Raw genomic sequence first — 25,834 nt, 5'->3', positions numbered from 1 at the left:
CCGATCAAGCTGAGAAACAATCGAAAGAACAGCAACAGCAGCAAAAAACTTGACAACTGGCCACGCTGCGTATGCGCAACATGCATCACTCATACGCCGAGTGGCCTTGCCAAATTAACACACAAATGAGCCGACGACCACGCCCCCTCCCAGCACATTGCATAAACATCGAAATTTAATAATAATCCACAGTCTGAGGGTGGCAATTAAGATGACTCAACTCGGATGCAGATGCACTGCAGTCCATAGAATGTTTGCCGCGCTATGGGTTTTTCTACGCTAGGCAGTTCCTGAACAAGCGGATTATTTATAGCGTAATTATGATTACTCAATCGTAGAAATAAAATACAAAACGTTTATTCAAGCCTCGGGTATTGTGGGTAGACATTAATTAGATAAGATGGGTCCAAAATGCTTACTCGCCAGTCATCATCTCCATGAATTCTGTAAACGAAACGAAGGTGAAAGTAAAACAATTAATTGGGTGAACCAAAAGTTGAAGTATAAGGGGTTTGATAGGTAAAGTGAAAAAAATCTATTAAGCTTTTAAAAATTTTATAAAAGAAAAACATTGAAAAATTCTTTCTAAGATGAGTAATATTTTCAATTGAAACAGATACCAGCCTGCCATTCTTTAAATACTAGACCTAGTTCTACCTCTTTAAATCTAGTGCAAGACGATCTGCTTGTTTCTGGGTAAAGATCTAAGGATCTATAAATAGAGCACCACAAGGGCGGCTCCCCTTCTCAGCGGGGGTTGGGGTGCTCCATCCAACAAATTGATATAATTTGGGTGGAAAATACCTTGGCATCGGGCCAAGGAATTTAAGATTTTTATCGCCCCACTGACGACGGCTAATTGGTCCGCACACTTACCATCGAAATCAACGGTGCCAGAGCCATCGGAATCGATTTCCTCAATCATGATGTCCAGTTCCTGTTCGGTCAGCTGGTCGTCCAGCTCCTTGAGGATCTCCTTCAGGCAGGAGGTGGGAATGTAGCCATTGCCCTGCTTGTCGTACAGGCGGAAAGCTTCGCGCAGCTCCTTCTGCATGGCCTCATCGTCCTCCTCCACGATAAACTTGGCGGCCAGCTGGACGAACTCCTCGAACTCCAGGCGACCAGACTCTGCGCAAAAATTAGGGATCAGTTGGGAAACAAGTGTAAAGGGCTTCTGGTACTTACTGTCCTCATCGACCTCATCGATCAGCTCGTCAAGGATCTGCCTGTCAAAGGGCTGACCCATAAGACGCAGGATATCGGCCACCATTTCAGTGGGGATACTGCCGGTCTTCTGGTGATCGAAGCTGTTGAAAGCCTTCTGCAGAACGGCAATCTGCTCGGGGGTCAGGTCTTCATCCTAAAGAAAAAATGATGTTGAGTATTTTTAAACATGATTACCGGCTTTTTCAAAATATTTTTATGTATTTAATCAAAAGCCATTATTGTACTATCAAAAAGTTATCTAAATGCTTGGTTCTCAAAAAGATGTAACTCTAATTTGATAAATTGCATTGGGAAAGTGAATTGATCTAATGCATTTCTTACTCTAACAAAGGTTTTGGTCTAAAATCTATAAAAACTTAAGTCCGGTAAATAAAAAACGCAGAGGGCAAGTATCAGATGATCCTATAACCCTACAAGCAATATGCTTTCTTCTCCACAGAAGAAAGGTTATACTACAAATTTTCTTTAATCCAACTCCACTCACAATGTTCTCCATGTTAAATCCTGTGCTAGTTGTTCACCAGATCGATCACCGCTAACGACTGATTCGGTTCCCCACTTCTTCATGGGGCTCTCGAGATCCCCGAGACCAGAACACACCCACACACAGCGCCAGGCATTCCAAAAGTAACAAGCTAATTTATGGTTTTCAGCAGCATTTCGAAAATAAAACCAGGGGAAATAAACAAAAGAAGCGAAACGCACACACCAACCTGGGGAAATCTTAAAATGTGTTTCTAATTTTTGTGGAGTGAAAAAAGAATGGAAAATACGAAAAGCACTGTAAAACCATTGAGCAGTGCCGAATTTACTGTGCCTGGCCACCAGAAAGCAACACCACCAATGCCACCACCGCCAAGAGCAGACGGTCCGCATCCACCCACCCCATACGATATTGTAGTGGTTTGCTAGGCTTAACAATGACTATTTTTAGGCAGCACTGCGCGAAAAATCCCTATAAGATCCGGCCGCCCCTGGAGTGATTATATCTCATGCTGATTATAAACCAGTTCCAAATGCGCTGTCACCATCTGCTAAAATTAAACACGCTTAATGACAATACAAAAATGTCTTAAATTACCTTATTTAAATAAACATCTCTTTTTATACTTTTGGGACGGATACTGGTCTTTATTTATGGCAAATTAAATAACTACAAACTCCGCGGGAAACTAAAAACCAACCCTGTTCTACGGCTATAAAAATTCAGTTTCGCTTTCGTTGGGTATTTAACATGCGAAATGACATGGATGAATTCGAGATGAAACCGAAAGCAGCCCAAGTTCAATAGTCCGATTTCCCTCAGTGTAAGCTTAAGTGCTGCTCATTTAAATATGTATCCGATATCCACTCATAATTGGAGCAAATCTGATCACATTTTCCAATTCACAGCGACGACACGCTTTATGAATCAATCACGGCGCCCATAAAATCATTTAAAAACTCGACCAAATTAACGAGCAATTAAAAAATCGACATTAATTAAGAGGATGGAATCATTCCACACACACTCGCTCATGGAAATATGAAACGAACAACGGTGCTAAAACATTTTTATAAACGATTCGAATATTGTCTCTTGCGATTCTGCTTCCTACACCAATATAGTACGTATAACCAGAATTAAATCAGCCACAATATTAATTTTCGCTTTGTTTAATGCCAGCCATGATATGCAAATTGATTTATATATTTTAATAAAATTGCTGTTTGTGTGGCACACATTTTCGGTACAACGTCTTTGTTTATGCGGCTATGGAATATTGGGGAAATTGAGGAAACCAAATGTTGTTTACGAATTATGACAGCGCCAGCCAAAGCAGCCGCCAAAAAGTTGACGTCATGGTGACATATTGACCATTTGTTTATGTTCTTATTAATTTATTAGCAAGTTATATATGAGACGCATATCTCAAAATGCCAGGAATTAGAAATGGTCAGCAGCTGAGCTCGAGCAAGATAGGAAAAGAATTCGGAAAATTCGAATACTGATGCATATGGGTATACCATGCGAATTACACGGAAAATACAATTTGGTTCCGAAAAGAATTCGGAAAATTCGAAAATCGATAAATATGGGAATACGCTGCGATTAACACAGATAATACAATTTAGATTTTAAATAGAACATATGGTTTGACAATTTGGATGTCAAATGAAGACCTATTGCCAGGTTTTTATATTACAAATATCTAAAGTTTACTGAAGATTTAAGTATTCAATATCCTAATTTTTGTAATATTCTCTATAGGGAATATGGTTTGAAATATTTTTTATATTCCAAATATTAAAAGTTATTGTGTCTAAACTTGATTTATATATTTAATATCCTAATTTTTGTAATATAAATATAAAAGCAAACAAATATTTCACCTTTATTTAAATTATTTGTTATATCCAGATTAATATAATCAGATATTATCACATTGGCGCTTTAAATACTTTTGACCTTGCCTTATACCTCACTCTTTTTCTTTTATCGTTTTTAATAAACTTAATTTTTTTTGCGTGCCAAAAGTTGATTGGCACTTTTCCCCAGTGTTCTCCCGGTTAGATTCCCTGACAGCATGTTGGCATCTAGACATCGCCCTCTCACCATCTCAATCCATCATCGTTGAGATTTGTTTCCATCGCCTGCAGTCTGTCGGGGTTTTCATGTTGGGTTTCCAGAGCGATTAGCCTCAACGACCCAGAATCCGAGTGCGAATCAGAATCAACTGATTTGGCGGCAAATCGGTAACCGGAGCGCAGGCTTTTCAATGTTATTTTGACATTTGTGAGGCGACGAGGTCTAGCCTTGATCGTCGCGGCGGATCGACCACTTTAGTTACTTCGGATACAGCTACTTTTGCCCCTGGTTGCACCTCGTAATTTGCGATGGCATTCACTTTGCCCGTCGTCATAATTATAAGTGCAGCGGCATAAGCTGCATCGCACAACTTAATCGGTCGCATCACTTTCAAAGACCGAAAGCCCAACATTTGCATCGCATATTATGACAACAAAGAGCCTGATTATCCCATTGCGATCACGTGACTAGATAGGGATTGCTAAATGTCCCCACACAGAAAAAATAACTATAGCCTTTTCAGCCAGTAAAAGTAATAGTTTGGAAGAACTATAATTTGGTTTACAAGATCAAGTTAAAGACTAACGTAAAAAGGAGAACATCTTAATAAATTGTATTACCATTTTCTAATTTCTATACTACACTAGGCTAAACAAATCGGTTTGTCAATTGTTATTACAAATCCGAGTTTTTAATATATTTCTTTATTACTAACCTCATTGGTAGGAAAAATTTCCGTCTTTATGGGATGAAATCGAACCTGAGATCTTTTTGTTGCGTGGGTGGAGTTCATCTGCCCAAAAGTATGCAAAGTGGTAATGGGAATCTTCTGATTGATAAACGAAAACGAAAGTGGAAACTTTTTGGGAGACCCCAAGTTCAGGGGCAGCACATCAATAATGGCCATGGGTCACACCTATTGAAATATTAATAATATGCGTCTGTCTGGTTGACCCTCAATATTAGGCAAACTTGTTTCTGTCCGCTAATGAGGTATTTGAATATTCAAATTTGTATGAGCGCCGCATGCTTAAATGCATTGATCCTTTTGGATAAGAATAAAGATGTTTGGAAAGTAATTTTCAACACATTTATTTTTAACACAATTATTTATAATATTTATTCCTTGGAAGGGTGGGCGGCAATCCACTCAATGGCGCGCTGGATGGCCTCTGGGATTGGGGGTGGGGTGGGCAGAGGAGGGTTGGCGGACAGCACCTGGTAACCGTTGGCATCGGCGAGGTATTCGATGCCCACGTTCTGGCCTTCGGGAGCGGTCCACGCTTGGCTTCCCCTAACAACCCACTCCTCCCCGTGAAGGCTACCCTCCTGCTGGAGTTTCACAGAGTTGTCGAGCTCGAGTGCGGTCTTGAAGCTGTCCACGTTCACCTCTGCTTCGTTGCGGAGGACATTGGCATCTTCGTTGGCGGCAGCGAGGGCCAACAGGCAGGCGAAAGCAATCTACAAGGAGTCCAAAGAACCAATCAATTAGAATCCATTGAGGATCGCTTTAATGATAAGGCCACTTACGAAGAACTTCATGTTGTTTGTTGAAAGACTTGAGAAGGCTAACTGATATCGAACTGAAACTTTTGCCGGCTTTTTATATGGTACCGATGATGCTTCGTTTGCCTCTGCCGGTGGCGCCCAAGTTCAAGTCAAGTGACGCGTACGATTTAATTTCATTAAATATGCATAAGATAACACAAAATACATGTTTATGTGTGCCTCGTTATTGCCGATCAGTTAAAGATCTTGGTGGACTCCAAACTAAAGCGCAAAACAGACGGAAGACGAGTTCGACACGGGGACATTAACTAAGTATGTGTCAACTAGCAGACACATTGTAAAGATATAATTAATTCTCGAATTATTTACGTCAAAAATGTTAAATTTGCATAATTTTCGGCTTTAACCAGCCGGCCAGCGACCGGTTTGCGTATCTCTGGTGCGTATCTCTATTTAAATCTAGCTTGGGGCGGCCACCTTGACATCCCTCCTGTGAAAACATAGGTCTCTGATAAATAATTCGCTTTATTGTTCGTTCAGTTTTAATCTACAGCTAGGCATTGCCGCTCATCAGTTTCTGGACGGCGCGATCGAATTTCCTGCAAAGATAAAGATCATACGTGAGAAAATGGTAAGACATGCTAGTTTCTAGACGGCTCACTTGGAAGTCAGCGACTCGCCGGGAATGTAGAAGGGATTGCAGATGGCATCTGTGTAGAGCAAGTGGAGATTCCGGAAGATCTGGAATATGAGGAAAGTGAGAGTTATATAGTCTATTGTTCGAACGGGATTGGATACCCACCGCTCGGACCTCGTTTTCCCGTAGAGCTACATTACTGGAATCAATGACCACTATGAACTTTACCCGGGTGTTGGTCACAAAACCATAGCTGTAAGAAAATCCAACTTTTAGTTATAAAGATACAATTGGATGTCATGAAATGCTGGTACATTTTGTGGTTCTCTGTGGAGTAGAGCAGTCCCAGGTAGAGTTCCTTGGACTCGGGAGCTCCCTTGCCAATCAAGCACTTTTCCTCCACGACGTCCAAGGCGGCGTGTACGTGATATTGCAAATCCAGTTCCTGCTCCATATCGGATGTGGTCAAGTACAGGGGGGCATTCTATAAAGATTCGGTATGTTAATAATTATAAAAAACATGAAAAATAAAACCTACATCCTTGCCAATTACTGCTATGCAAAATGCCATATTTTGTTATTTCTGGGTGTTCATTTGTTTACTTCTACGCTAGAGGTGGGAGGATATCAGCTGCTTGGCCCGTTATCGATAGGCCGGTCATCGAGAGTGTGACCAGCCAGCCAGCGAGAAAAATGTTACCGTAACTGATAATAAGTGAATTTTATCTATACTTGTTGTTAGCTTGTTGTTTTTTTTGATTCCATTATTCCATTCAACGGGTGTGTGCGAAAAGAAAACAACGCAAAATTGATTTGGCAGCCATTGCGGACCGGCTTAGCACCCTGCTGGAGATGGCGCTCCAGATAGCGCAGAACAACCGCGATGGCCAGCAGCTGGTGGGCGGTGAGGGTCAGGGCAAGGTGGAGGTGTACGTGCTGTTTGCAAACACCACATACCGTACCCTCGACCTATACTGGGTGTGCGAGCGGGATCGGGAGAACCTCTACCTCACACTCAAGCCCTTCGAGGAGGTCCGGGTGAACACATACAGCACGCACTGCTGGCTGTTCCGGGACTACTACACCGGCGAACGGATGCACGTCCGCTCGCAGAGGATCTTCCAGCCGATACGGGTGCGGGTGCCCAAGAACCCACACAATCCGGATCAGCTGGTCGACGTGCGCAGCGAGGTGCTGATCCACTTCCCCATGAGATCGCTGCGCGAGAACTGCCTCTGGCTAGTGGCGCGCTGGCTAATCCGAACCAGCAACGCGCCCAGGAGAATCATCCATGGCTATCACATACCCTCGACGCTGAAGCAACAGCTCCTCAGCCTGCTGACCTGCATCGAATCCTATTCCCGAGTGGCCGGCACCAGGCGTCGCCGTTAGGATTGCACTTATAGTTGTTAGTTAAATGGGGTGGCAGGAATCTAGGAATTGAGAGCCAGACTTGATTTCCAAATAATTTAATAACTTTAATTGATTTTCATCCTGGTTTTCTTTTTTTTTTCGCTTATTACTTATGTACAAATTGGCTTGCATAGAGCGTTTTACAGGTTGGACTACTGCCGTTGCATTGATTTCTTGTATCTTTAACAGATTACTTATACTTATGTCCTATGTATATAATTATGTATAAACCTAATGTGAAACAAGTGTGAATATTACATACATATATGCGCAATCCTCTAGGTCTAGATGCTTCAGATGCAAATACGTTTTTAATGGTATGTCTGTAGTTACTCCCTTGCAATGCTTATCTACGTGTGTGTGTCGCAAGCTTAATTCTTATAAGTCTGAATCTGAAGTACATAGAAGTATTCCTAACGAGTAGTAAACAAACAGAAGCACTCTGGTGCACTTTTAAATGTAAAGTAATTGTTCAAACAGATTCTCCTTGAATGTTTTCGTCCACGGGACGAGACGAATGTTAACTCAAATACATTGCATAAATACATACAAATTGTTAATTCGATCTGCTCAATCTCGTTCTCATTCAATAATGCATCGGTACTGCTTCGGTTAGGCGGGAGATCACATGCCATCTTCGATCAATACTTGCGCGCCACGCGCTCCAGGCTATCCCCGATCGAACCTATGGGGCGGATATATAAGCACAACTCTCGGTTAGGCAATCGCAATTGCAGAAATGAACTATGCGTTGTGTTTGTGAGGGGTGTTCTTGTGTTGATCTATGCGTGGGCGCTCTTATTTACCATCGTAGTTGAAATTCTGCTTGGTCTTGTACTGAAACGTTAGATCGGTCGATTGCTTCCAGATAAAGTGGCGAACTGTACGCAGGTCCATGTTGGGGTCCACAACCTGAAACGGGAATAACAGTGAGCCAAGGCTTATAGGGAGATATTTCCATCATACTAACCACATCGTTGCACCACAGCTCAATTCGTTCCTCCGCTGGCAGTTGGGATCCCTCCGAGTTGGCATCGCTCTGGCTGTTCTGCAGGGAATTGTTAGCATTGCCCCCACTCGGGGTAGTCTCCGCATTGAGCACCTTTTCCAGCACATGCTCGCAGACCTTGCGGCACTGGATGAATTCATTAGCTACAAGGCGATCCTAAGGGAAGGTATACAAAAGTTATTATAAAATTAACTCGGACTGTTACGGTAGACTGCTACCTTCTTCGTTCGCTCTGGCTTGGTCATTTGCGGGTGGGGCTGCAGGAAGAACGGTATTTTGAGGAACTTGGGAATGTTCTTCTCGATCACCACATCGGTCACCCACTGGGGCGCCGTCTCGTGGAGCAGTGTGCTCTCGCTATCGCCGGCTGCATCGCGCACTAAAAGACGACAAACAGTGCGGCCGCCCACTTCACTGTTTGATTTAGCAAGACATTTAATTAATTAGTAAAGGTTTTGATACGGTTAGAGCACAGTAACTCACCTAAAAATGACGGGCGTGTGTTTAGGCACTTGGAAATACCCATTGCCGTGCATGTCGGGTTCCATTTCGTTTGGTGGTATGCTATGCGGTGGTGTCCAGTACTCGAGCAGGGCCTCTAGCAGTAGTTTGCCATAGTTGATCTAAAAGACGATCATTTTGCATTTCGGAAATTCACTGAGAAGTGGTTTAATCAAGTAGTTAACCTTTATTTCTGTTGTGGGATCTACGCACTCCGGCAGTCCAGCTTCAATGGACACCCAGGCCGAGAAGCAATCCACTTCCTCCTGACCCAAGACAATCGTTGGCATCTGCATATGAATATATTATTAGTTAATCGAACACATGCTTCAACCGACCTTAAACTCACCCCGGTTTTCAGATCAACAGTGAACCAGTTTGGAATGTAAACCTGCTTATTGCGCTTCTTCACCTCCGCCTCGTAGTCCACGGCACCCAGTTGCTCCTTTTTGACCACTCTCAGGACATCGTAGACCACTACCTGTTCCTGTGAGTCCTTGGTTATAATATAACGCTTGTCGTTCAGCACCGTACACTCCTTGATGGCAGCCCCTCCTTTGATGCAGGCCACCTCAGTGCCGCCCTGTGTCCACTGGGCGTCCATGCCGCCCGAGGAGTTCATCGTGCATCTATCGTACATGGGCAGCTTCCAGCAGCGAATGTCCGAGTTCCAGGTGGTGGCCCACACCCCAGTCTTGTCGATGTTGTAGCCCAGACTGAGAACGGGCGCCTGCTCCTCGCACACCAGCGTCTTATTGCTAGGGTTCCGCATCTCGGTCACAATGATGTTGCGGTCCCGGCTACCGGAGATGATGTACTGGAAGTTCTCGCTCATTAGCAGCGACCACACGCCCTCCTTGTGTACGTGAATGGTCTGAACACAGCGCTGTTGACCCAGGTTCCACACCTTGATGGTGCCGTCGGAGCTGCCGGACACCACCTGGTTGCCATCGGGCGAGACAACCAGGCAGCGCACGTTTTCCGTATGCCCACGCAGCTTCATGCTTCGCATACAGGTGCGGGGATCCCAGATGCGCAGTATATTCTCCGTTGACCCGCTCACAATCACGGTGCCCGATGGATTCATGGCCAAGCTGTAGATGGAGTCCTTGGACCCGGTCAGACTAGAGGTGGTCACCGTGTTGTTGCTGGCCGTGAGGGCAGTTAGTGTGTTCACGTCCCACAGGAAGATGGCCTTGTCCAGCCCGGCGCTGGCCACCTGCTCCCGATCCTTGGCGTAGGCCAAGGCCTGCACGTAGTCGCGATGGGTGCGCAGGGTGGACATGCAGAAGCCCTTTTGCGCGTTCCACACCTTGACCGTGGTATCACAGCTGGCACTGATTACTAAGAATACGGAAGATTGCGATTTAGATTGCTGTGTACCCCCGATCTCTGGAGCAACTTACGGTTCCTTCCGTTGCAGCATAGCACTATGTCGTTGACCCAGTCGTTGTGGTGCTCCATCGACTGTATGTACTTCTCGCTGGAGTCCGTGCGAGTGTTCCACACGCGGATGATGGCGTCGCGACCGGCGGAGTACAACTTGCCGTTGTTGGCGTCCAGCTGCAGGGCATTGACGCCATTCCGGTGCTGTTTCTCCTCGGCGTCCCGTATCACGAAGGAAACCTGTCGTCCGGCGGTTTAATTAAATTAGTTTGGGCTTCCGCCTCACCATTGCTGTTGGGCCCCCCGGCTACCCGTTTCCAATTGACGCACTCACCTGCATTTTCTTACGTGCCTGACAAGTTTTGTGCGTCAACATGTCGTCCACGGATCTGCTGCACTGTGGCTCTCGGCGATATCTCTGGACTGGAGTGCTTCAGGAGCTGCTGTTGGCTATTCTGTGCTCGTGGGGCACGCACATCTATCGCGGGATTAATTTGCGGCGGCTGATATTTACTTTTTGCGAAACGAAATTAAGGAATTTCCAGCCAACTACAAATTTTTCGCACCTATTTCGCTCTCTGTCTCTCCCCATTCGGTCCTCCCACCTCGCTGTCCCTCTTACACCCACTCTCCTGCGCCGGCTGGTGTTGCCACCTGGTTTTGCACACTGTGCCGGCTGTTCAGCAGAGTTGACACTTTCGGTTCGAAAAGGTGACTGATTCCGGAACCAGTGAAATACTTATGGTATGCATTTTTACAAAATCCGCCAATTGGGTTATAATAATTAAGCTAATCAAAAATTAGTATAATTTTTTGAAGATTACTTTTTAGCTCAAAATATATTACGCTCTTTTAAAAGTACTTTTAAAAATGATTTACGGGAAATATTTTATAGAAAACCAAGTAACAACAAATGATTAATATCCAAAGAAGTTAAAGTTATCTTCAAAATTGCATATCCGGTAAAAAAGTTCTGGAAATTATTTATTTATAAATTATCAGATTTCTGAAGATATGAATTTTGAACATCGCCAAGCAAACATTCTTCATTGCACGGCGATCTAGAAGTTAAATACATACTAAGATTAAATAGACAAACTGAAACAAGAGGTTTTAGACCCCAACGTCAAATAAACTCTCAGACATCCCCAAATATTACCTTACACATTTTAAAGTCCACAATTTCAATCTAAAAACAGTGATATTCCGCAGGGCGTAATAAAAAGCTCTGGCGCGACTTGACAACCCTGCTCTTTACATAACAAGAAGAAGAAGACGTCTCATCGACCCCACCACACCGGGATTCAAAGATTTAATTGCATTTTAACCGAAAATCATGGCCAGCTCGCAGTCAAACGACGCCTGCAGCATATGCGACAAAGTGGGCCTGAAACCCTTCACACGGGAGAATGTGTTCAACTACTACATACCCATCCACGGCCTGGTGAGCTACGGAGCCCTGGCGGTGAATGTTATGAACCCCCAGATCGTGCCCAAGATCCTGCCCAAGAAGGACCTGACGAACGTCTTCCTCATCTCGGCGGTGGTGGGCAGTGCCTTCTACATCTACGGCAGGCCCCACCTGAAGGACGTGAAGAACAACAAGCGGGGAGCCTACGCCCTGCTGGGAGCCACCCTCTTCTCCATGGGATCCGTCCTGGCCTGGGCGCTGATCAAGTCCGCCCTGCCGCAGGACAACGCCCTGCTGGCGACCCTGGCCGGCTTGGGAACTGGTGCTGCCGTCGTCAAGCTCGGCACCGACTACATTCAGGACGTGGACAAGCTGCAGAAGAACTGAAGATGATCTAATCGATGGAACTGAGGTATCCCCAACCCAAACTGGGTTCGTACTGTAATTGCTGTCTTGGCCGTACATAGCTCGTAATGCAATATTATCTCCCGCATATTTGAATAAAATTATACAACAACCCCGATGGAGCGGTGTGTTTTGCTCTGAAGAGATAATGCCGGGCGTAGATTGAAAATGTTTGCGTTTATTTTAAATTAAATGTACCTTTAATTGCCGTCACTTAACTGCTAGTAATGCTTAACAATTGAATTGTTTTAATTTACTTTATGTATGTGTGGTATATGCGTTACCTTTATTAATGGTTATTTTGTATATAAAAACATCCAATCGGAAAGTTTCTCTAACGCCAATATGTACATTTCAATCGGGTTAAAACATTCTACAAATTGCCTTAGTTAGCGACTTTGAATTGACGACTACTTTACGATAAATATATCATTTTCGTATTGCGAATCATACACTTTAAACTTATATTAAATTCTTGTATACATACTTTACAAACGCTCAATGGTCGGACTTAACTAACAATCAATCATTAAATATATATCATTATGTATATACTCAAAAAAATAATTGAAAATCGTTGCAAACGGTTGTCCCCGAAAGTGAATGATTTCGCGCTGCAAAAAATTCGAATCAACTAAGTTATGAATACATATTGCATTTACAAAAGGTTGCTCGTTCGCACAGCATTTAATGCGGGAACCTCCACAAAGGGAGGAACCCGCTGCTGCCGCTGTGCAGAGAATACTAAACTAGTACAGTAGTTACACACTAGGGCCTATAAACAAGATAAGCATTATTGGAAGATGCAAGCGATTGCAAATTTGCAAATATTGCAATATGTTTGCCGACTACATTACAAAATCAACAAAGCGCTAAACGCCTTTCGCGCGAAGAGGGATGCAACAATTTAAATTACATTTAAACTTGGCCCGCCTGATCAACAATAAAACCGATGCGTGGACTCGCCCACTGACTGGATTAGTTGCTCCCGCTGCTGTTCTTTAACTGCACACCCAGAACCTCTCGCAGCTCGCCCAGCTCCTGAGGTCCCTGCATCAGGCGCTTGACCCCACGGGGCAGTCCGCGGCACGATGCCAGGTTGATAGAGCTCATCTTCCGGCAGTTCGTAAGTATTTCCTTTACCGCCTCATCCGAAACCGACGACCCGCACAGATTTAAATGACTGCAAGGCACACGTAAATTGGATTTTATAAGCACACAATAGTTTGATTAGTTCAATATATACTCACGCCATGGGGGACTCCCTGCCCTTTTCGGCGAGGGCTCGTAGGGCGTTATCTATGGGTTGCTGCATATTCGCCCAAGCCAAATCCAGTTCAATGAGACTGTGCGCCCACTTGGAGGCAATAAGCTCCAGACCCGACCTACATTGGGTAAGCGTGTGATTACAATACGTTTCTCTTGTTGGCAAACAATCAAACATACCCCATATCCCGAGTGACTGAGCAGCCTGACAGGAATAAATGCTTGATATCCCAGGCAGGTAGGCGAATGAGGCTTTCGTGTGTCAGCCGGGTGCAGTTGCGCACGTCCAGTAACTTGAGCTTCGAACTGCTCTTCAGGATGCGCTGCAGGTGATCGTCGCTTATGATGCGCGATTCATCTGTAAGGGCAGCCACGGACAGTTCTTCCAGATCTGGAAAGCCGGGGGAGTCCATCTGAAAATGTTTTTTTTTCTTAATAACAAAATTCAATATAGATATCCAACCGCCTTACAATTTCCTGCATTGATGCCGTGCTCGGCGTTATGTGGGAGTTTGTCACCCGCAGGACCTTCAGCTTCTGGCAGCCACGCTGCAACTTCTCAATGTGAAGTACACCGTGTGATGTGGCCTGAGTGGTCACATTCGAGAGATCCAATAACGTTAGATTCGGGCAATGCGTCTGGAATAAGTAGATTAGATGCCAATGAGCCATGTGAAAAAGGATGAAACACTGCACTACTCACCGAAAGAATTCCGACTATCTGTGGTATTCCCGCCAGACGATTGTGCGCCAAGTAGAGATGAGTTAGGCGGCTGCCCATGGTCTGTAGTGCATTGCACAGTGAGTTTACACCCACAGCGCTCTTGCTGGCGTTCATCTCAACCTGGGCGTTAAAAAATTAACATCAGTATGAGCTTTGCAACCAAACAGCACAACTTACATTGATGGAGCTCAAGTCTAGGCGCTGCAACTTGTGCATGTTATCCACCAAATACGTCAGATGATCCGAAGTGAAACCTTTCCAGCCGGACAGTGTAATGCCAGCGAGATTCGGGCAACCGCTTGACAACTTGGCAAGGAAGCAGTTAATGTCTGATATTTTCCAATTGGCTAGAAGGAAATTTGACCATTATATTATATTACTATGCTTTGTCTTCTCAACTTACAAACATTCAGCTCTGTACAGGCACTGCAGCGGTTGTCCACAAACCACTTGAGCTTTAGTTCAGTGCGGTACTTCTCCTTGACCCATGTGGTAAGATCCATGGTGCGCCACAGTGTGGGCCTAAGAGAAACCTGTCGCCAGAGTGAGCAAACTCTGCCAAGGCGAAAGAGGGTGGGCAAACAGCCCTGTGTATCCACTGCGTGCTCGAAAATCTGAGGAAATAATTAATATAAATTAGTAATGGGTTTTATTTTGTTACTTTAGTTTGTTCTCACCCTAAAAAGGACTTCCTCTGGCAGCTTCTGGGCCCAGACACTCTGCTCGATTGGCTCGCCAGTCGCCTCCGCATCCGAACTCGTTGAAACCTTCTTCTCCGCGCCACTTCCTCCCCCTCCACCTTTTTTCTTTCGCGGTTCATACTCGGCCTCATCGCTATCCTGTTGCTTTGGCTTGCGGACACGCTTGCGAGCCGGCTTTGAGGCCGCTGGAACGGTCACTGGCGGAGATGTGGCACCTGCGGGTGCGCCGTCGCCGGCATCGGATTTCTTAATGCACAGCTTGATGCCCACCTTGTGGTCGCTTATCTCGCTCTCGTACATTGGCAGCGCCTTGGGCTTGCGAGACCGGGAGGCACGTGGTGACGTGGTAGCCGCCTTGCTGGGCTTCTTACCGCCGACCGGTGTGGAGAGAGGCTTCCCTGACTTTGGTATGGAGCCATTGACAGCCGCTGTGGGCAGTTCCTCCTCCTTCGGCGGCGGTGGAGCAGTTGACTGTTGCTCCGCCGCGGGAGACCGCTGACCCTCGGAGGCCGGGGAGCAGGATGTCGAGGTGGCCGTGTTGGTCTCATCCGTTTGGGTCTCTGACTTGGGCGGCGACAAGATGTTCTCCGGGATGACGGCCGTGCTTCCCGATGTGGCAGTTTCGGCGGCCAGCAATTGTGATTGGGGCGGGGTTTGTGAGGGCGTCGACGGGGTGAGTGTGTTTATGTCCACCGTGGCAGATTTCTCCTTATCCCCCGGGTCACCTTGCTCTGGCTGCTGACCACCGGTGTCTTCTGTCTCCACTTCCATAGCAGATCCGGCCGAATCTTTGGCTGTGGACACTTCAGCTTTCTCTTTTGCACCATCTTCGTCGGACACCTTGGTCTCCTCCACTTGAGAAACCAGAGATTCGCTCATCACTACACTCGCTCTTCTGCAATTTAAAAAAGAGTACGAACGTTAATACCCGATTTATAGTGGAGTACTTTCATTGCCGCTTTTGCTACTACTGTTGAAATTCAAGTTAACCGAACTTCGAGAAATACAAATTACCTATTTATGCGATTATAAGATTGGCCAAAAAAGATTTCGAGTACCTTTTTTTTAAATTTAAAGACTGTTTGTAATATATACAAGTTTACTTAAAAAACTTATAGTTGTTTCTTTTATTAAATAATTGTTGTTTATACTTGATATGCAGTTATAAATGTTTTTGAAATTCGATTAAGTTAGATCCGATTCGATTTACAATAGGAATATGATTGCAGGTTGTTTGTTATTATTTGTTAGTGCCCTTTATTCCAGCCTGCCGATAAAAGCAAAAACGGTAAAAAAAAAAAAAAACAATTAGACATTTTCTCATTCCGGCCGGGAAAATCGATGCAAAAAGAACTCAACCCATTTTGGCGGTTTTTCACGGTTTCCCATTCGCCCCCGTTCTCAATACGAACTGCTCTCTCCTCTCCGAACCCAACATACAGTCGTAAATCTCACCTGCTACAACAAATTACATATATATTTTTTTGTTTTTATTTTTATTCGTTTGTTCGCTCTTAATAAACAAGTCGACCGCAGTTTGGGTCGCACCGACTTGTTAGTGACCTGTGCGCACACTCCGTTCGAGTTCCCGCCATAAATCTCGGTTGTAAAGATTCGAAGAGGAGGGGCCTCAAGGGGGATCTGTTTAGATGGGGAGTATTTCCAGGGGGTTTCCTGTTTCACTATGCTGCGTTCTGTTTCCCAGCGGCAGTGCACTTCACTTATTGCATACAATGCTCCGCGCGACGCGTGCAGGGTGCATAATCGGCATTCAACTCACCACTTGGAAGAGAGGTAGGTACACAAATGTATGTTATCTGCCGATGCACTGGTCGTCTCGCTCGCCCTCACTGCGGTACTGTACTGCACTGCGGTGTGTGAACGGTGCGGCACTATGTGTGTGTGTTTGAATTGTTCGAATTCGATTCTAAAGATTTTTTCCTTTGGCGTTTTACGGACACTTTAGGCCTTTTCACCTGCCCGAATGGCCGAATTCACATTGGTGCCGATCTCGAGGGGCACTGCACTGCAGTTGGTCACGGCATTAGCCACAATTCGTACATTTTAGAGGCGCACAGTCAATTAAAACTTATTTATTTGCAGCAACAAAACGACGTAGATAGAAAGCTGGGGATGTTGTTGTTGTATCGATACATCACAACAATCGCCAGTGGGACCAGGTGAGAGATACACAATAAATGCGGCACCTGCAACGCGGGGTGGCAAGGCCATGGGAAAAGCGTTATCATTTGAAATTGCTCCCGGGGGGGAATACCCGTGTGTGGTGCTCCTCAGTAGGCGTAGTCCAGGTTGGCCACCTCCGGCAGCACGGTGAGATTCTTGTGCACCTCCAGCCAGCGCTTGGCGTCGTAGGTGGTCTTGGCATAGGTCCGGCCGAACTTGTAGGTCTCTCCGGGAACGTGGCCCGCATAGTTGGGCACCATCCCGTCGTCCTTGTGGTAGACGATGAAGTGCTCCACGGGCGGACAGGTGATGGCCGGCCGGCTGAGGTCCTGGCCACAGCACCACGTGTCCCGCTTCTTCTTGTACATGTAGTCGGAGAAGCTGCAGAGCGCCCGCCGGGTGAGCACCTTGTTGGACTCCCCGAACCGGGTCACCGACATGGGAATGTGACCGGCGTAGCCGTTGATAATGAACTTGTCGGCGTCCTCGTCCTCCAGGAAATGCGGCGACGTGAACTTGCTGTAGCAAAGCTTCTCTACTCTCGGCGGACACGACTCATCCTTGATGCCCTTGGACACTCCGGTGACCGGAATCAGAGGTGACCTGTAGTAGGTCTGCGGCAACAGTCTCTCGTTGATCTTGCGGTCGAACAGACCGTTTCCACTCTCCAGAAGATCCCGGTGTCTCAGCGTCCGTTTCTCGCAGCGGTACAGCTCCATCAGGGTCTCGTGCCGGGCCACTCCCGCGGATGCGGCGGCCACATAACGCTTGCCAATCTGACTCACTTTGTTCGGCACAAAGCCAGCGTAGCCGGGTAGAATGGGATGCCTGTAAACGGAGTCCACCAGCCCCTCACGAGTGCGCAGGATCTTCAGCTCTTGTTCCGTGGGATAATCCTTTAGACCATGCTTGGCATGAATGGAGGCCACAATTAGTTCCGGGGCATGGTAAATACAGGGATCTATTAGCAGCTTGTGGGTTTGCCGGCCATAAGTTCGACCCACTCTGTCCCGATTCTGAGCACAATGACCCGTGTACCTACAATTCGTTACAAATATGATATATCAAATAAGGATATATAGAGGAACTCTTACCCTGGCACCAAGTGCGGTTCCGGCGTTATAGCGTGATCCATTTCGCTAACTATAATTTACTTGCACAATTAATTTGGAAACCTTACTCATAAATTTACAAGATTTTTATTTACAATAAATTACAAAGGCCTCAAACGACAGTTAAATAAAGTAAGCTAGATTTGTTCTCATAAAAACTATTGTCAGCCACCACCCATGGAATGCGGGCTTTACACGCCCGCCACTCGCAGCATATCATTGATGCTAACGATCTTCTCACGCGGCTTTCCCTTGGCCTTGCCCGCCTCGATTTCAAAGTCGTTGATCCGCCGCCATCCATCCCAAGTAACTACGCTCTTGCCATCGGCATCGAATCCTGGTTTTGCTGAGCTGGTATCCAAAACATTGGCGGCTATATCATCACAGATGTTTTTGGCCACCGAGAAGGCGCCGTTCATGGTGGTCACAATAACGCCAGTGGGTCCAGTTCCCAGCCAGCCGGCCACATATAGACCGGGATCCACATTTCCCGAAGCATCATCCTTGAGAGCACGACCGTCAATGTTGTGAACACGACCGCGACGGGTGTCGAAATTGATGGCCCCATCCACGCAACTGGATTTGTAACCAATGCTGCGCAGGATTAGGTGCGAGGGAAGGCGCTCCGTGGAACTGGTGGCCACTGCTGCATCCTGCTGAAGTTCCGTGACGGAGAACTCCATTTCGCCTGGACCTATAGCTTTCGGAGCACGCAGGAAGATGGGCAGGAACTGTTTGGTGCCAGAGGACCTGCCCTGTTCCTTCAGGCTCTTGAGCATCAGTTCGGTGAGTCGCTTGCGAGGACGCTGCAGTTTATCCAACTGGAGATCTATGCCTGAGGGTTGGAAGCCATAAGTATGTCAAAAAAATCCTGGAAGATTCCACGATTCTTACCCGAGAAATCATCGGTTCGCCAGCGAGTGTCCACATTGGGCAGCTTGAGCATCTCCCGCAGCTCCTTGATTGTGAAGGCGGCCTGCAGGGGACCACGCCTGCCCACCAGATGCACTCGCTCGACTTGACTGCGGGATAGGGCTTCCAGAGCATACTCCGTTGTATCTGTGGTCTATGATTGCAAGGTGAGAATCAGAGATTCTTGTGTGTATTTAAAAGAGCTTACCCTCAGAGCATCCAAAGGACTGAGGAGCATCCTGGCCACATCCACAGCGACGTTGCCCTGACCCACAATCGTGACATCGCGACCACTGAGATCCGGAGCTAGGTTTTCCGCACCCGGCAAGCCATTGTACCAAGCCACAAATTTCCGGGCAGATATCACATTGCCCTGCTGCTCGTTCTCCAGTTCCAGTTGCCGATCCTGGTCCGCTCCGTAGGTCAGGAGCACGGCATGGTACCGATCCCTCAGCTCCTGCAGGTTGACATCCGAGCCCAGCGATAGGTTGCCAAAGTAACGCAGACGCGGATGCTCGGCGGTCTTGGTGAAGGTGTTGATTACGTTCTTGACCTCCGGATGATCGGGTGCTACGCCGAAGCTGCAATGTGCGATTTGCATAATGGGACAAGTCGTTAGCCGATAAGTGCAATGGAATGCCGTGCACACGCAACCGGGTGCGGATAAAAGCATTTGGGTTTGAAGAGGGAGTCACAGTGTTGCTTCCAAGATGGAGGCGGTAGTTGGTGCTGCTCCACTGATTGTGTGCCTCTTGGTGATCATTAGTCCGGCCCCGACCGCAGCCAATCCTCTGTGGAGTCTCGATCAGGTGGGAGGTACGTACGTGTTAGCCCTAAATTTCTTTAGAGGATTGGCAGTTTCCCCTGCCATTTCAGGCTACTTCAGTGGCATCTTTCGCTCCATTGTGGGTCCACTCTTTGGCTTCGGCCTGGGCACCAATAGCACCGCCTTCTAAAGCTATACATATCTGCTTACCGCACCAGTCCGAAGGGAACCGGCAGCTTCTCGAGCACGTCCACCACGCAGTCATCCAGTTGCTTGAGGATTAGTTGGGCGGCATAGAAGCCGGCTGGTCCGGCTCCCACGATGCATATCCTTTTGGTGGGCCTGGCACCCTGGATCATCTGCAATCGGGCGGATCTCGTGTGGAGGCCACGTCTCCAGATGTTAAGTAGACCCATGCCCATTGTAGATCATTCGCCGCGTTTTTTGTTTATATTTAGGAAAGCTATAGATTAATACAGCTATTTCAATAGATATTCCAGCAGATGATCATATAAAAGTTGTTTGTTAATGATGATTTGTTATTTACTCTTATCTGCGGAAAGACCTTTGGCGGTGGTCTTAAAAATACCCATCAAAATAGTACCAAAATAATGTATTTACCCGCCTTTGCGTTTTGGTAACACTGACTAACTGCGGTTTTTCTGTTTTTTGAAGAAACATTTTGAAAATATGTCTAGGACAATTAGTTTCAGATTATCCTTAAAAATTTTCTGAAATTTAAAAATTTGTTTTCCGCAAATGGTAGTTAGAGAATTGCTCCAGCGAAAAATTAAAAAGCGCGCCACATTACTTTTTTTTTAAATTTTAATTTAATTTTAAAAAAGAATGTTTATAAATTTATTATTTACTGTATTCTGTATGTAATTGTTATTTCTAATAATGTTCGTCCTATGTAACTTATTATCAAACTAAAGGAAATGATTAGCTTTCAGTATTCAAAAAAAAGGATCAACCCAATAAAATAATAAAGCACTCTTTAAACTTTTATCAGTGAATAATTTTATTACCACATGCCATTTTTCTACAGTTCTCCATTCGGCTGTACTACAGTATACGATTTATTTTGGGTGCTTCTCTAAGCGTAACACAGCAAATTTGATTGGCTATACGTGAGCTAGTGATCCAAAAATCGAGGCTTCAATCGTGGTTGAGGGCCAGATGGCGCTTGGCGTCGATGGTGGCACGACCGTAGGTGTTGCCCACCCGGAATTTGTTGCCCGGAACATGGCCGCCGTAGCGCGGAATCATGCCGACTACCCGGGGATAGATCACGCCATTGGGATTGGCGAAGGAGCGACCCACGCCAGCCTTCTCCACGGGCACCCACTCGGCGCTGCGGATGAAGTGCATGTCGTTCTTCGGGTAGCACCATCCCTCATCCGGCAGGTGGAAGTCGAAACCAAAACCTAGGGAGCACCAGTAATATATGTGAGTGGGAACCCTTGGTCAATGGCATACTCACGGCTGGAATAGGACATGTTTTGTATCTCCGAGTGTTGCTGCTTAACTGGGTAACTGGAAACTGAATCTGACTATTAATAGTAAGCCTGACAGGAGGCGCTTCGACAAAACGACCGTGTTGCCCATGACAACGGAGGCCAGGATTGCCTAGATGGCAGCAACAAGTTCGGTCACGACACCGATTTGCATTTCCTGATGTCCTACCTTAATGGCAATTAATCCGACTCCTCGTAACAACACAATTACCGTGGCATTTAAAAGAGTTACGGGGTACTGTTTATTTTATTACGTTTACTGGTTTATGATTTAGTCATTTACAGGGCGATTGTATTGATTAACAAGATGGAAGGTCTCAGGGCCGGAAAGTACTACGTTGGGGACATCTCCTCCTCCTCCTCCTCGTCGTCGCATCTTCTTCTCCTTCAGTTGGACTTCTTGGCCTTCTTCTGTTGCTTGCTCTTGAGCTTCTCCTGCTTCTTGAGCTCCTTCTCCGTCAGGGATTTGTACAACTTGTAGCCGAAGAGAGCTGCAAAGTGAAAGAAATACAGAGCAGTTAATAAGGTGGCTTGGTTGGAACTTAGGATCAGGGGAACTGAGACCGAATATCGAGACCAGGAGAAAGATCACCGCCGACACTATGGAACTGGAGTAGGTCTGTGCTATGTGAGCATGCTGCACAATTCGCTCCTCGATCCTGCCTATCGTCTCCTGGAACTTGTCCTTCATCTCCGCGAGAAACTGATGCCGGTCCGTTTCGGCCAGAGACTCCAGCTTGCTCTGCATCTCGACGATCCGCTTGACCAGATCCTTCGAGAATTTGCTGCTGGGCCCCGTTTTGGCCACGATCGTCTCCACGGACTGTTTCAGCTGCTCGAGCACGCCGAGTTCGTCATCAGAGCCCGACAAGCTCATGTTTGGTGGATTTTTGGCCAAGGTCTAGGTGTCAACTTCTGGCGGGCATGGGTCTCTGACAAGTACTGCTTTTTGGGTTTCGCTGTCTCTGTATCTGTGGTGGATCCTACGCTCACCGGTGGTTATCTTATCGAAAATCGAACGCCTATAAACGAAGCAAACATTCTAGCCGGAGCTCGAGAGTGTGAGTGCTCTGGCAGGGCCCCCTAAAACCTTATCGCCCCCTTTTACCCAGAAACCCAGGTGGGTGCGAATATCGCACCCGATATGGGTGTAAAACGGCATTGGCCCGTTCCGGAGGACGCTTACCAAAGACAATAAGTATGAGGGCCAGCATCACGAAGAACACCAGGTATTCCCGCGAACTGTGGCCCGGATGTCCGTACTGGCGCATAAAGTCCTCCGGCGACGGCGGCTTCGGGTTGAAGATGCTCTCCCGGAGTTCCGCCCGTTCGTCATCCGAAATTCCCTCCATGCCCTCCACCAGCTTCCAGATCTCGTCGGCACTGGGCATCTTGAAGTCGGGATGTCCGGGTTCTGGACCGGCGAAGCCAGCCGGTCCTCCGGCAGCGGCGGCAGCTGCCACGTCTTCAGCGAATGCCTGCTGGTTCACCGGATCCTCGGCCATGATCTAATCTTTCGGTTTTCGTTTCTAATTTACGGGCTGTGTTTTGTGGGGCGGTCGCCTTTAGCGGTTCGCGTCTGAATGGATGGTATATATAGGAAATCATGGTTTACGGTTCTGTTCTCTGGATTTTAGCATGCTACTGGGGGGCAAACAAAATCACAGAAACAAACAACGTGGCAAAACAAACTAATCAGATACGAGTAAGGATTTTAGGACTACGGATTTTGATTATCTTCAACACAAGTTGGACACGCGGCATGCAGAGATAATAACGATTGAAATTATTTTACAGATTACATACAGTAGATACACCCCAGATCACACACTCGAATATTATTTAATTTTGGCGCTAGATCGCCGGTGCTTACGTGCTCCGGGTTCTGCTGTTCGGGAGGACTGAGCGCGTACTCTCTAAAATTTATATTAAAATCAATACAAAAGTAAATTGCCACTCGTGTGTAATCATTCGCTTATATTTCATTATTCTCAGATATGCCTCATAGTTGATTTTTTGCTGCGCTTTTCGGTTTGGCTCCTGCCTTCGTCAGCATGTTTCCAAAGGTAGACCCAAGAAGTTGGCGTTGCGGAGAGCATATGTTTAAATATATAGTGGCGATAAGGGAGAGCCTCTAATCAGTGCCGGACACACGAACACATGGAGACGAAGCCCACCCTCGAGAGACAGATAGCTCCAAAGTTATAAGAATGCAAGCCATACTGAAGCATATTTTGAATCGAAAGTAGATTTTGCCAACTGAGAATGTTCAAGTTTTCTATTTTTCCAAGATCATTAATCTATTATATATCAACGTGGTTTAAATCCCTTACTAAGATTTTAATGAATAAAGAAATATTAAGAAAAGTATGCAATTAATTACTTTCCTAAAATTAAACATTATTATACCGTACTATTTAAGGATCTTTATAAGTTTATAAGTATATTGAGTATTGATATCACAAAATATGATGTATTTTGCCATCATATTTAGTAAGGCCTCTTTAAGCTGAGCACTCCATTAACACTTCATTGAAATAGATGTTTTTCGGAGGAGGTTTGACTGTACTACTTGGACCACTGATTGGTGGCAGGTCGATTCCTTATCACACTGCCCTTATCGATGGAAGCCCACAAACTTTTGACTACGTACGCAAGAAATCCAGAATGGAACAGAATGGCCAAATAGAACACGTAAGACAAATTGCCAAAAGCACAAACCAAATCGAGACTATCTCAAACCAAAACGGATAAGAACGAAAGACCAAGCCAAACACACGAACGACACATCCAACAGCAGTGGCAAAAAGGGGAGTTCCGCAGGGGCAAACATTCAGTTGAGTTGCTCGTGAAAGTCTTTTGACCCAATTTGCCGGGATTTCGGCCAGGCTATACATATGTGCATGCATTAACGTTTAGAAGGGGAGGGGGGTTTTGAAGGTGGTAACAAATGCAGAGCGGTGGGGGTGGGGGTTCTGGCCGAAACTCACCTGCCAGGGTAAAAACAACAACAGCCGGCACGTAGAAGGCAAAGTCGGGAATTGATTGCTGGAACGGCGAACCGGCGTCGGTCAGGTCAACCATTTTGGAATTATTCAAGATTGAAGATTGATTGTCTTTCGGAAAGGAGCACTTCGGCAGCGTCTGCTCTAAAAATTAAACCGTTCTGCCTGCGACTTTTCTATCAATACGTAAAACGTAAGCCACCGTAAGTGTCGGTGAAAAAGGGAGATAGCCTCAGCGTAAGTGTCGGTGAAAAAGGGAGATAGCCTCAGCGTAAGTGTCGGTGAAAAGGGAGATAGAAGATCTCAATAATTACGAAAAAACGAGAGGCAGAAGAGGAAGCTGCGATTGTCTGACGATTGTACTCGATATTCGATAGACTGACTGCCAAGGAAATTCCCTCTATGGTCACACTGAATATGCGGTTCAAGAAACCGTTACTTAGGCAGCCGTTTTTGAACGCATGAAAATTTGTATCTTACCAAAAATTAACTTTTCAGCCATACACTTAAAGAAAAATAAATTAAATCAAAACATTACACATGTATAAAACCCTTAAGAGACACTGATCTTCGATCACTACGAGCTGACGAGATAAGAACTGAAGTACAGCAACGATTGCTCACTTTGGATTAGTATCTGTCTGTCAGTGATTCAGATTAGTTCGTTTCTTAAATAATGAGGAAAATACTCTGTTGTATTTGCATTTTTTTGCTCCACACGGCCAATGGCACTGTGAATGTAAGTAAAGACTTGAACGAACACTTAAAGAACCAAATTACATATTGACTACTTATTTAAATTAAAGTCAAACAAAATTGTTCTGTTAAAAGGTTTCAATCATCGCACATTGGCGCATTTCCGGAAATGTGACAAATACATACATTTTGAAAAATTATAACCCAAAAAAAGTTGAGCACTGATAATTTAAGGTCACTGATTATTTCTATCAGTCTTTCATTTGAATTATGGAAGACAAGGCAATTGGTTTGGGAAGAAATGAAGCTTTAATAAACAATACAAATAGCAAATATTGGTCGTATGACTGACCAATCGTCGTTGGTTGAAACCTTTTAACCCTTTACTACACATAAGTGATAAAAGTAATATTCTTGAACTTAACTTAAGGAGGAAGATTTCGAGCGCTACAAGGCTGAAATTAATGAAAGACTGGACAATATAGCTGCGCAGCTAAACATGCTGAAAGAGATGGCATCCTCAGGGGTGCCTGGAGTTCAAGGTCCTATCGGTCCTCGGGGTTACCCTGGGTTTAACGGACTTACAGGCCAAAAAGGGGCGCCTGGGCAACATGGGATGCATGGATTGGACGGCCATCATGGAAGAAATGGAGACAAAGGAGAGCCTGGCATTGATGGCCGTCCAGGTCTCCCAGGGCCAAAAGGTGACCGCGGAGCGCCTGGATCGGACGGCCTTAATGGCTTTCCAGGTCGCCCAGGGCAAAAAGGTGACAGCGGACAACATGGGATGCATGGACTGGACGGCCAACATGGAAGAAAAGGAGACAAAGGGGAGCCTGGCCTTGATGGCCGTCCAGGTCTCCGAGGGCTAGAAGGTGACCCCG

At 45.9% G+C, this 25,834-nt stretch overlaps 12 protein-coding genes across 15 annotated transcripts; 3 read left to right on the top strand and 9 right to left on the bottom strand.

Annotated features, from left to right (window-relative positions):
• Window positions 1-335: 335 nt before the first annotated feature.
• On the bottom strand, window positions 336-1,864 carry LOC119549895 (troponin C). The gene is made up of 4 exons (XM_037858204.1): window positions 1,712-1,864; window positions 1,186-1,360; window positions 877-1,128; window positions 336-444 (listed from the first exon to the last, which is right to left on the bottom strand). Exons 1-4 carry the CDS (start codon window positions 1,721-1,723, stop codon window positions 416-418), a joined length of 468 nt encoding a protein of 155 aa, XP_037714132.1. The 5' UTR covers window positions 1,724-1,864; the 3' UTR covers window positions 336-415.
• Window positions 1,865-4,915: 3,051 nt separating this feature from the next.
• On the bottom strand, window positions 4,916-5,810 carry LOC119551534 (cuticular protein 47Eg). The gene is made up of 2 exons (XM_037860924.1): window positions 5,327-5,810; window positions 4,916-5,257 (listed from the first exon to the last, which is right to left on the bottom strand). Exons 1-2 carry the CDS (start codon window positions 5,336-5,338, stop codon window positions 4,916-4,918), a joined length of 354 nt encoding a protein of 117 aa, XP_037716852.1. The 5' UTR covers window positions 5,339-5,810.
• A 2-nt stretch (window positions 5,811-5,812) lies between these two features.
• Window positions 5,813-6,628, bottom strand: LOC119551533 (trafficking protein particle complex subunit 2-like protein). The gene is made up of 5 exons (XM_037860923.1): window positions 6,481-6,628; window positions 6,257-6,426; window positions 6,108-6,195; window positions 5,967-6,046; window positions 5,813-5,904 (listed from the first exon to the last, which is right to left on the bottom strand). The coding sequence occupies exons 1-5, from the start codon at window positions 6,511-6,513 to the stop codon at window positions 5,859-5,861; spliced, it is 417 nt and encodes a 138-aa protein (XP_037716851.1). The 5' UTR covers window positions 6,514-6,628; the 3' UTR covers window positions 5,813-5,858.
• A 19-nt stretch (window positions 6,629-6,647) lies between these two features.
• On the top strand, window positions 6,648-7,920 carry LOC119551530 (protein Vhl). Its single transcript, XM_037860916.1, has one exon. It carries the CDS (start codon window positions 6,795-6,797, stop codon window positions 7,332-7,334), a length of 540 nt encoding a protein of 179 aa, XP_037716844.1. The 5' UTR covers window positions 6,648-6,794; the 3' UTR covers window positions 7,335-7,920.
• LOC119551526 (WD repeat-containing protein 48 homolog) lies at window positions 7,396-10,884 on the bottom strand. The gene is made up of 9 exons (XM_037860913.1): window positions 10,586-10,884; window positions 10,272-10,491; window positions 9,215-10,209; window positions 9,051-9,155; window positions 8,848-8,987; window positions 8,583-8,778; window positions 8,326-8,520; window positions 8,162-8,267; window positions 7,396-8,040 (listed from the first exon to the last, which is right to left on the bottom strand). The coding sequence occupies exons 1-9, from the start codon at window positions 10,625-10,627 to the stop codon at window positions 7,997-7,999; spliced, it is 2,043 nt and encodes a 680-aa protein (XP_037716841.1). The 5' UTR covers window positions 10,628-10,884; the 3' UTR covers window positions 7,396-7,996.
• A 591-nt stretch (window positions 10,885-11,475) lies between these two features.
• On the top strand, window positions 11,476-12,189 carry LOC119551531. Its single transcript, XM_037860917.1, has one exon. The coding sequence runs from the start codon at window positions 11,588-11,590 to the stop codon at window positions 12,047-12,049; it is 462 nt and encodes a 153-aa protein (XP_037716845.1). The 5' UTR covers window positions 11,476-11,587; the 3' UTR covers window positions 12,050-12,189.
• A 36-nt stretch (window positions 12,190-12,225) lies between these two features.
• LOC119551525 (F-box/LRR-repeat protein 6) lies at window positions 12,226-17,010 on the bottom strand. The gene is made up of 9 exons (XM_037860912.1): window positions 16,539-17,010; window positions 14,735-15,653; window positions 14,461-14,671; window positions 14,235-14,404; window positions 14,037-14,177; window positions 13,805-13,972; window positions 13,514-13,746; window positions 13,318-13,452; window positions 12,226-13,250 (listed from the first exon to the last, which is right to left on the bottom strand). The coding sequence occupies exons 2-9, from the start codon at window positions 15,635-15,637 to the stop codon at window positions 13,046-13,048; spliced, it is 2,166 nt and encodes a 721-aa protein (XP_037716840.1). The 5' UTR covers window positions 15,638-15,653; window positions 16,539-17,010; the 3' UTR covers window positions 12,226-13,045.
• On the bottom strand, window positions 16,821-18,195 carry LOC119551529 (UPF0605 protein CG18335). The gene is made up of 2 exons (XM_037860915.1): window positions 18,037-18,195; window positions 16,821-17,980 (listed from the first exon to the last, which is right to left on the bottom strand). Exons 1-2 carry the CDS (start codon window positions 18,075-18,077, stop codon window positions 17,050-17,052), a joined length of 972 nt encoding a protein of 323 aa, XP_037716843.1. The 5' UTR covers window positions 18,078-18,195; the 3' UTR covers window positions 16,821-17,049.
• Window positions 18,125-20,312, bottom strand: LOC119551527 (NADPH:adrenodoxin oxidoreductase, mitochondrial). Its single transcript, XM_037860914.1, has 4 exons — window positions 19,943-20,312; window positions 19,175-19,547; window positions 18,949-19,120; window positions 18,125-18,889 (listed from the first exon to the last, which is right to left on the bottom strand). The coding sequence occupies exons 1-4, from the start codon at window positions 20,152-20,154 to the stop codon at window positions 18,246-18,248; spliced, it is 1,401 nt and encodes a 466-aa protein (XP_037716842.1). The 5' UTR covers window positions 20,155-20,312; the 3' UTR covers window positions 18,125-18,245.
• LOC119551536 lies at window positions 19,637-20,734 on the top strand. Its single transcript, XM_037860926.1, has 2 exons — window positions 19,637-19,782; window positions 19,843-20,734. The coding sequence occupies exons 1-2, from the start codon at window positions 19,677-19,679 to the stop codon at window positions 19,920-19,922; spliced, it is 186 nt and encodes a 61-aa protein (XP_037716854.1). The 5' UTR covers window positions 19,637-19,676; the 3' UTR covers window positions 19,923-20,734.
• Window positions 20,729-21,378, bottom strand: LOC119551535 (protein FAM166B). Its single transcript, XM_037860925.1, has 2 exons — window positions 21,216-21,378; window positions 20,729-21,159 (listed from the first exon to the last, which is right to left on the bottom strand). The coding sequence occupies exons 1-2, from the start codon at window positions 21,229-21,231 to the stop codon at window positions 20,891-20,893; spliced, it is 285 nt and encodes a 94-aa protein (XP_037716853.1). The 5' UTR covers window positions 21,232-21,378; the 3' UTR covers window positions 20,729-20,890.
• An 89-nt stretch (window positions 21,379-21,467) lies between these two features.
• On the bottom strand, window positions 21,468-24,447 carry LOC119551532. Of its 4 annotated transcripts, none has more exons than XM_037860919.1 (3): window positions 24,240-24,395; window positions 22,436-22,828; window positions 21,468-21,740 (listed from the first exon to the last, which is right to left on the bottom strand). In XM_037860919.1, exons 2-3 carry the CDS (start codon window positions 22,752-22,754, stop codon window positions 21,637-21,639), a joined length of 423 nt encoding a protein of 140 aa, XP_037716847.1. In that variant the 5' UTR covers window positions 22,755-22,828; window positions 24,240-24,395; the 3' UTR covers window positions 21,468-21,636. The 4 variants fall into 4 exon arrangements, with proteins under 4 accessions (XP_037716847.1, XP_037716848.1, XP_037716850.1 ...); XM_037860920.1 differs by lacking the exon at window positions 24,240-24,395 and adding an exon at window positions 23,123-23,251; XM_037860922.1 differs by lacking the exon at window positions 22,436-22,828 and having other exon boundaries at window positions 24,240-24,447.
• Between the last annotated feature and the right edge of the window lie 1,387 nt (window positions 24,448-25,834).

Source organism: Drosophila subpulchrella, chromosome 2R (assembly GCF_014743375.2).
Source record: "Drosophila subpulchrella strain 33 F10 #4 breed RU33 chromosome 2R, RU_Dsub_v1.1 Primary Assembly, whole genome shotgun sequence".
Classification (NCBI taxonomy): Eukaryota; Metazoa; Arthropoda; class Insecta; order Diptera; family Drosophilidae; genus Drosophila; species Drosophila subpulchrella.
Note: the sequence above shows the minus strand (reverse complement) of the source record. Positions and strands in the feature narration are given on the sequence as shown.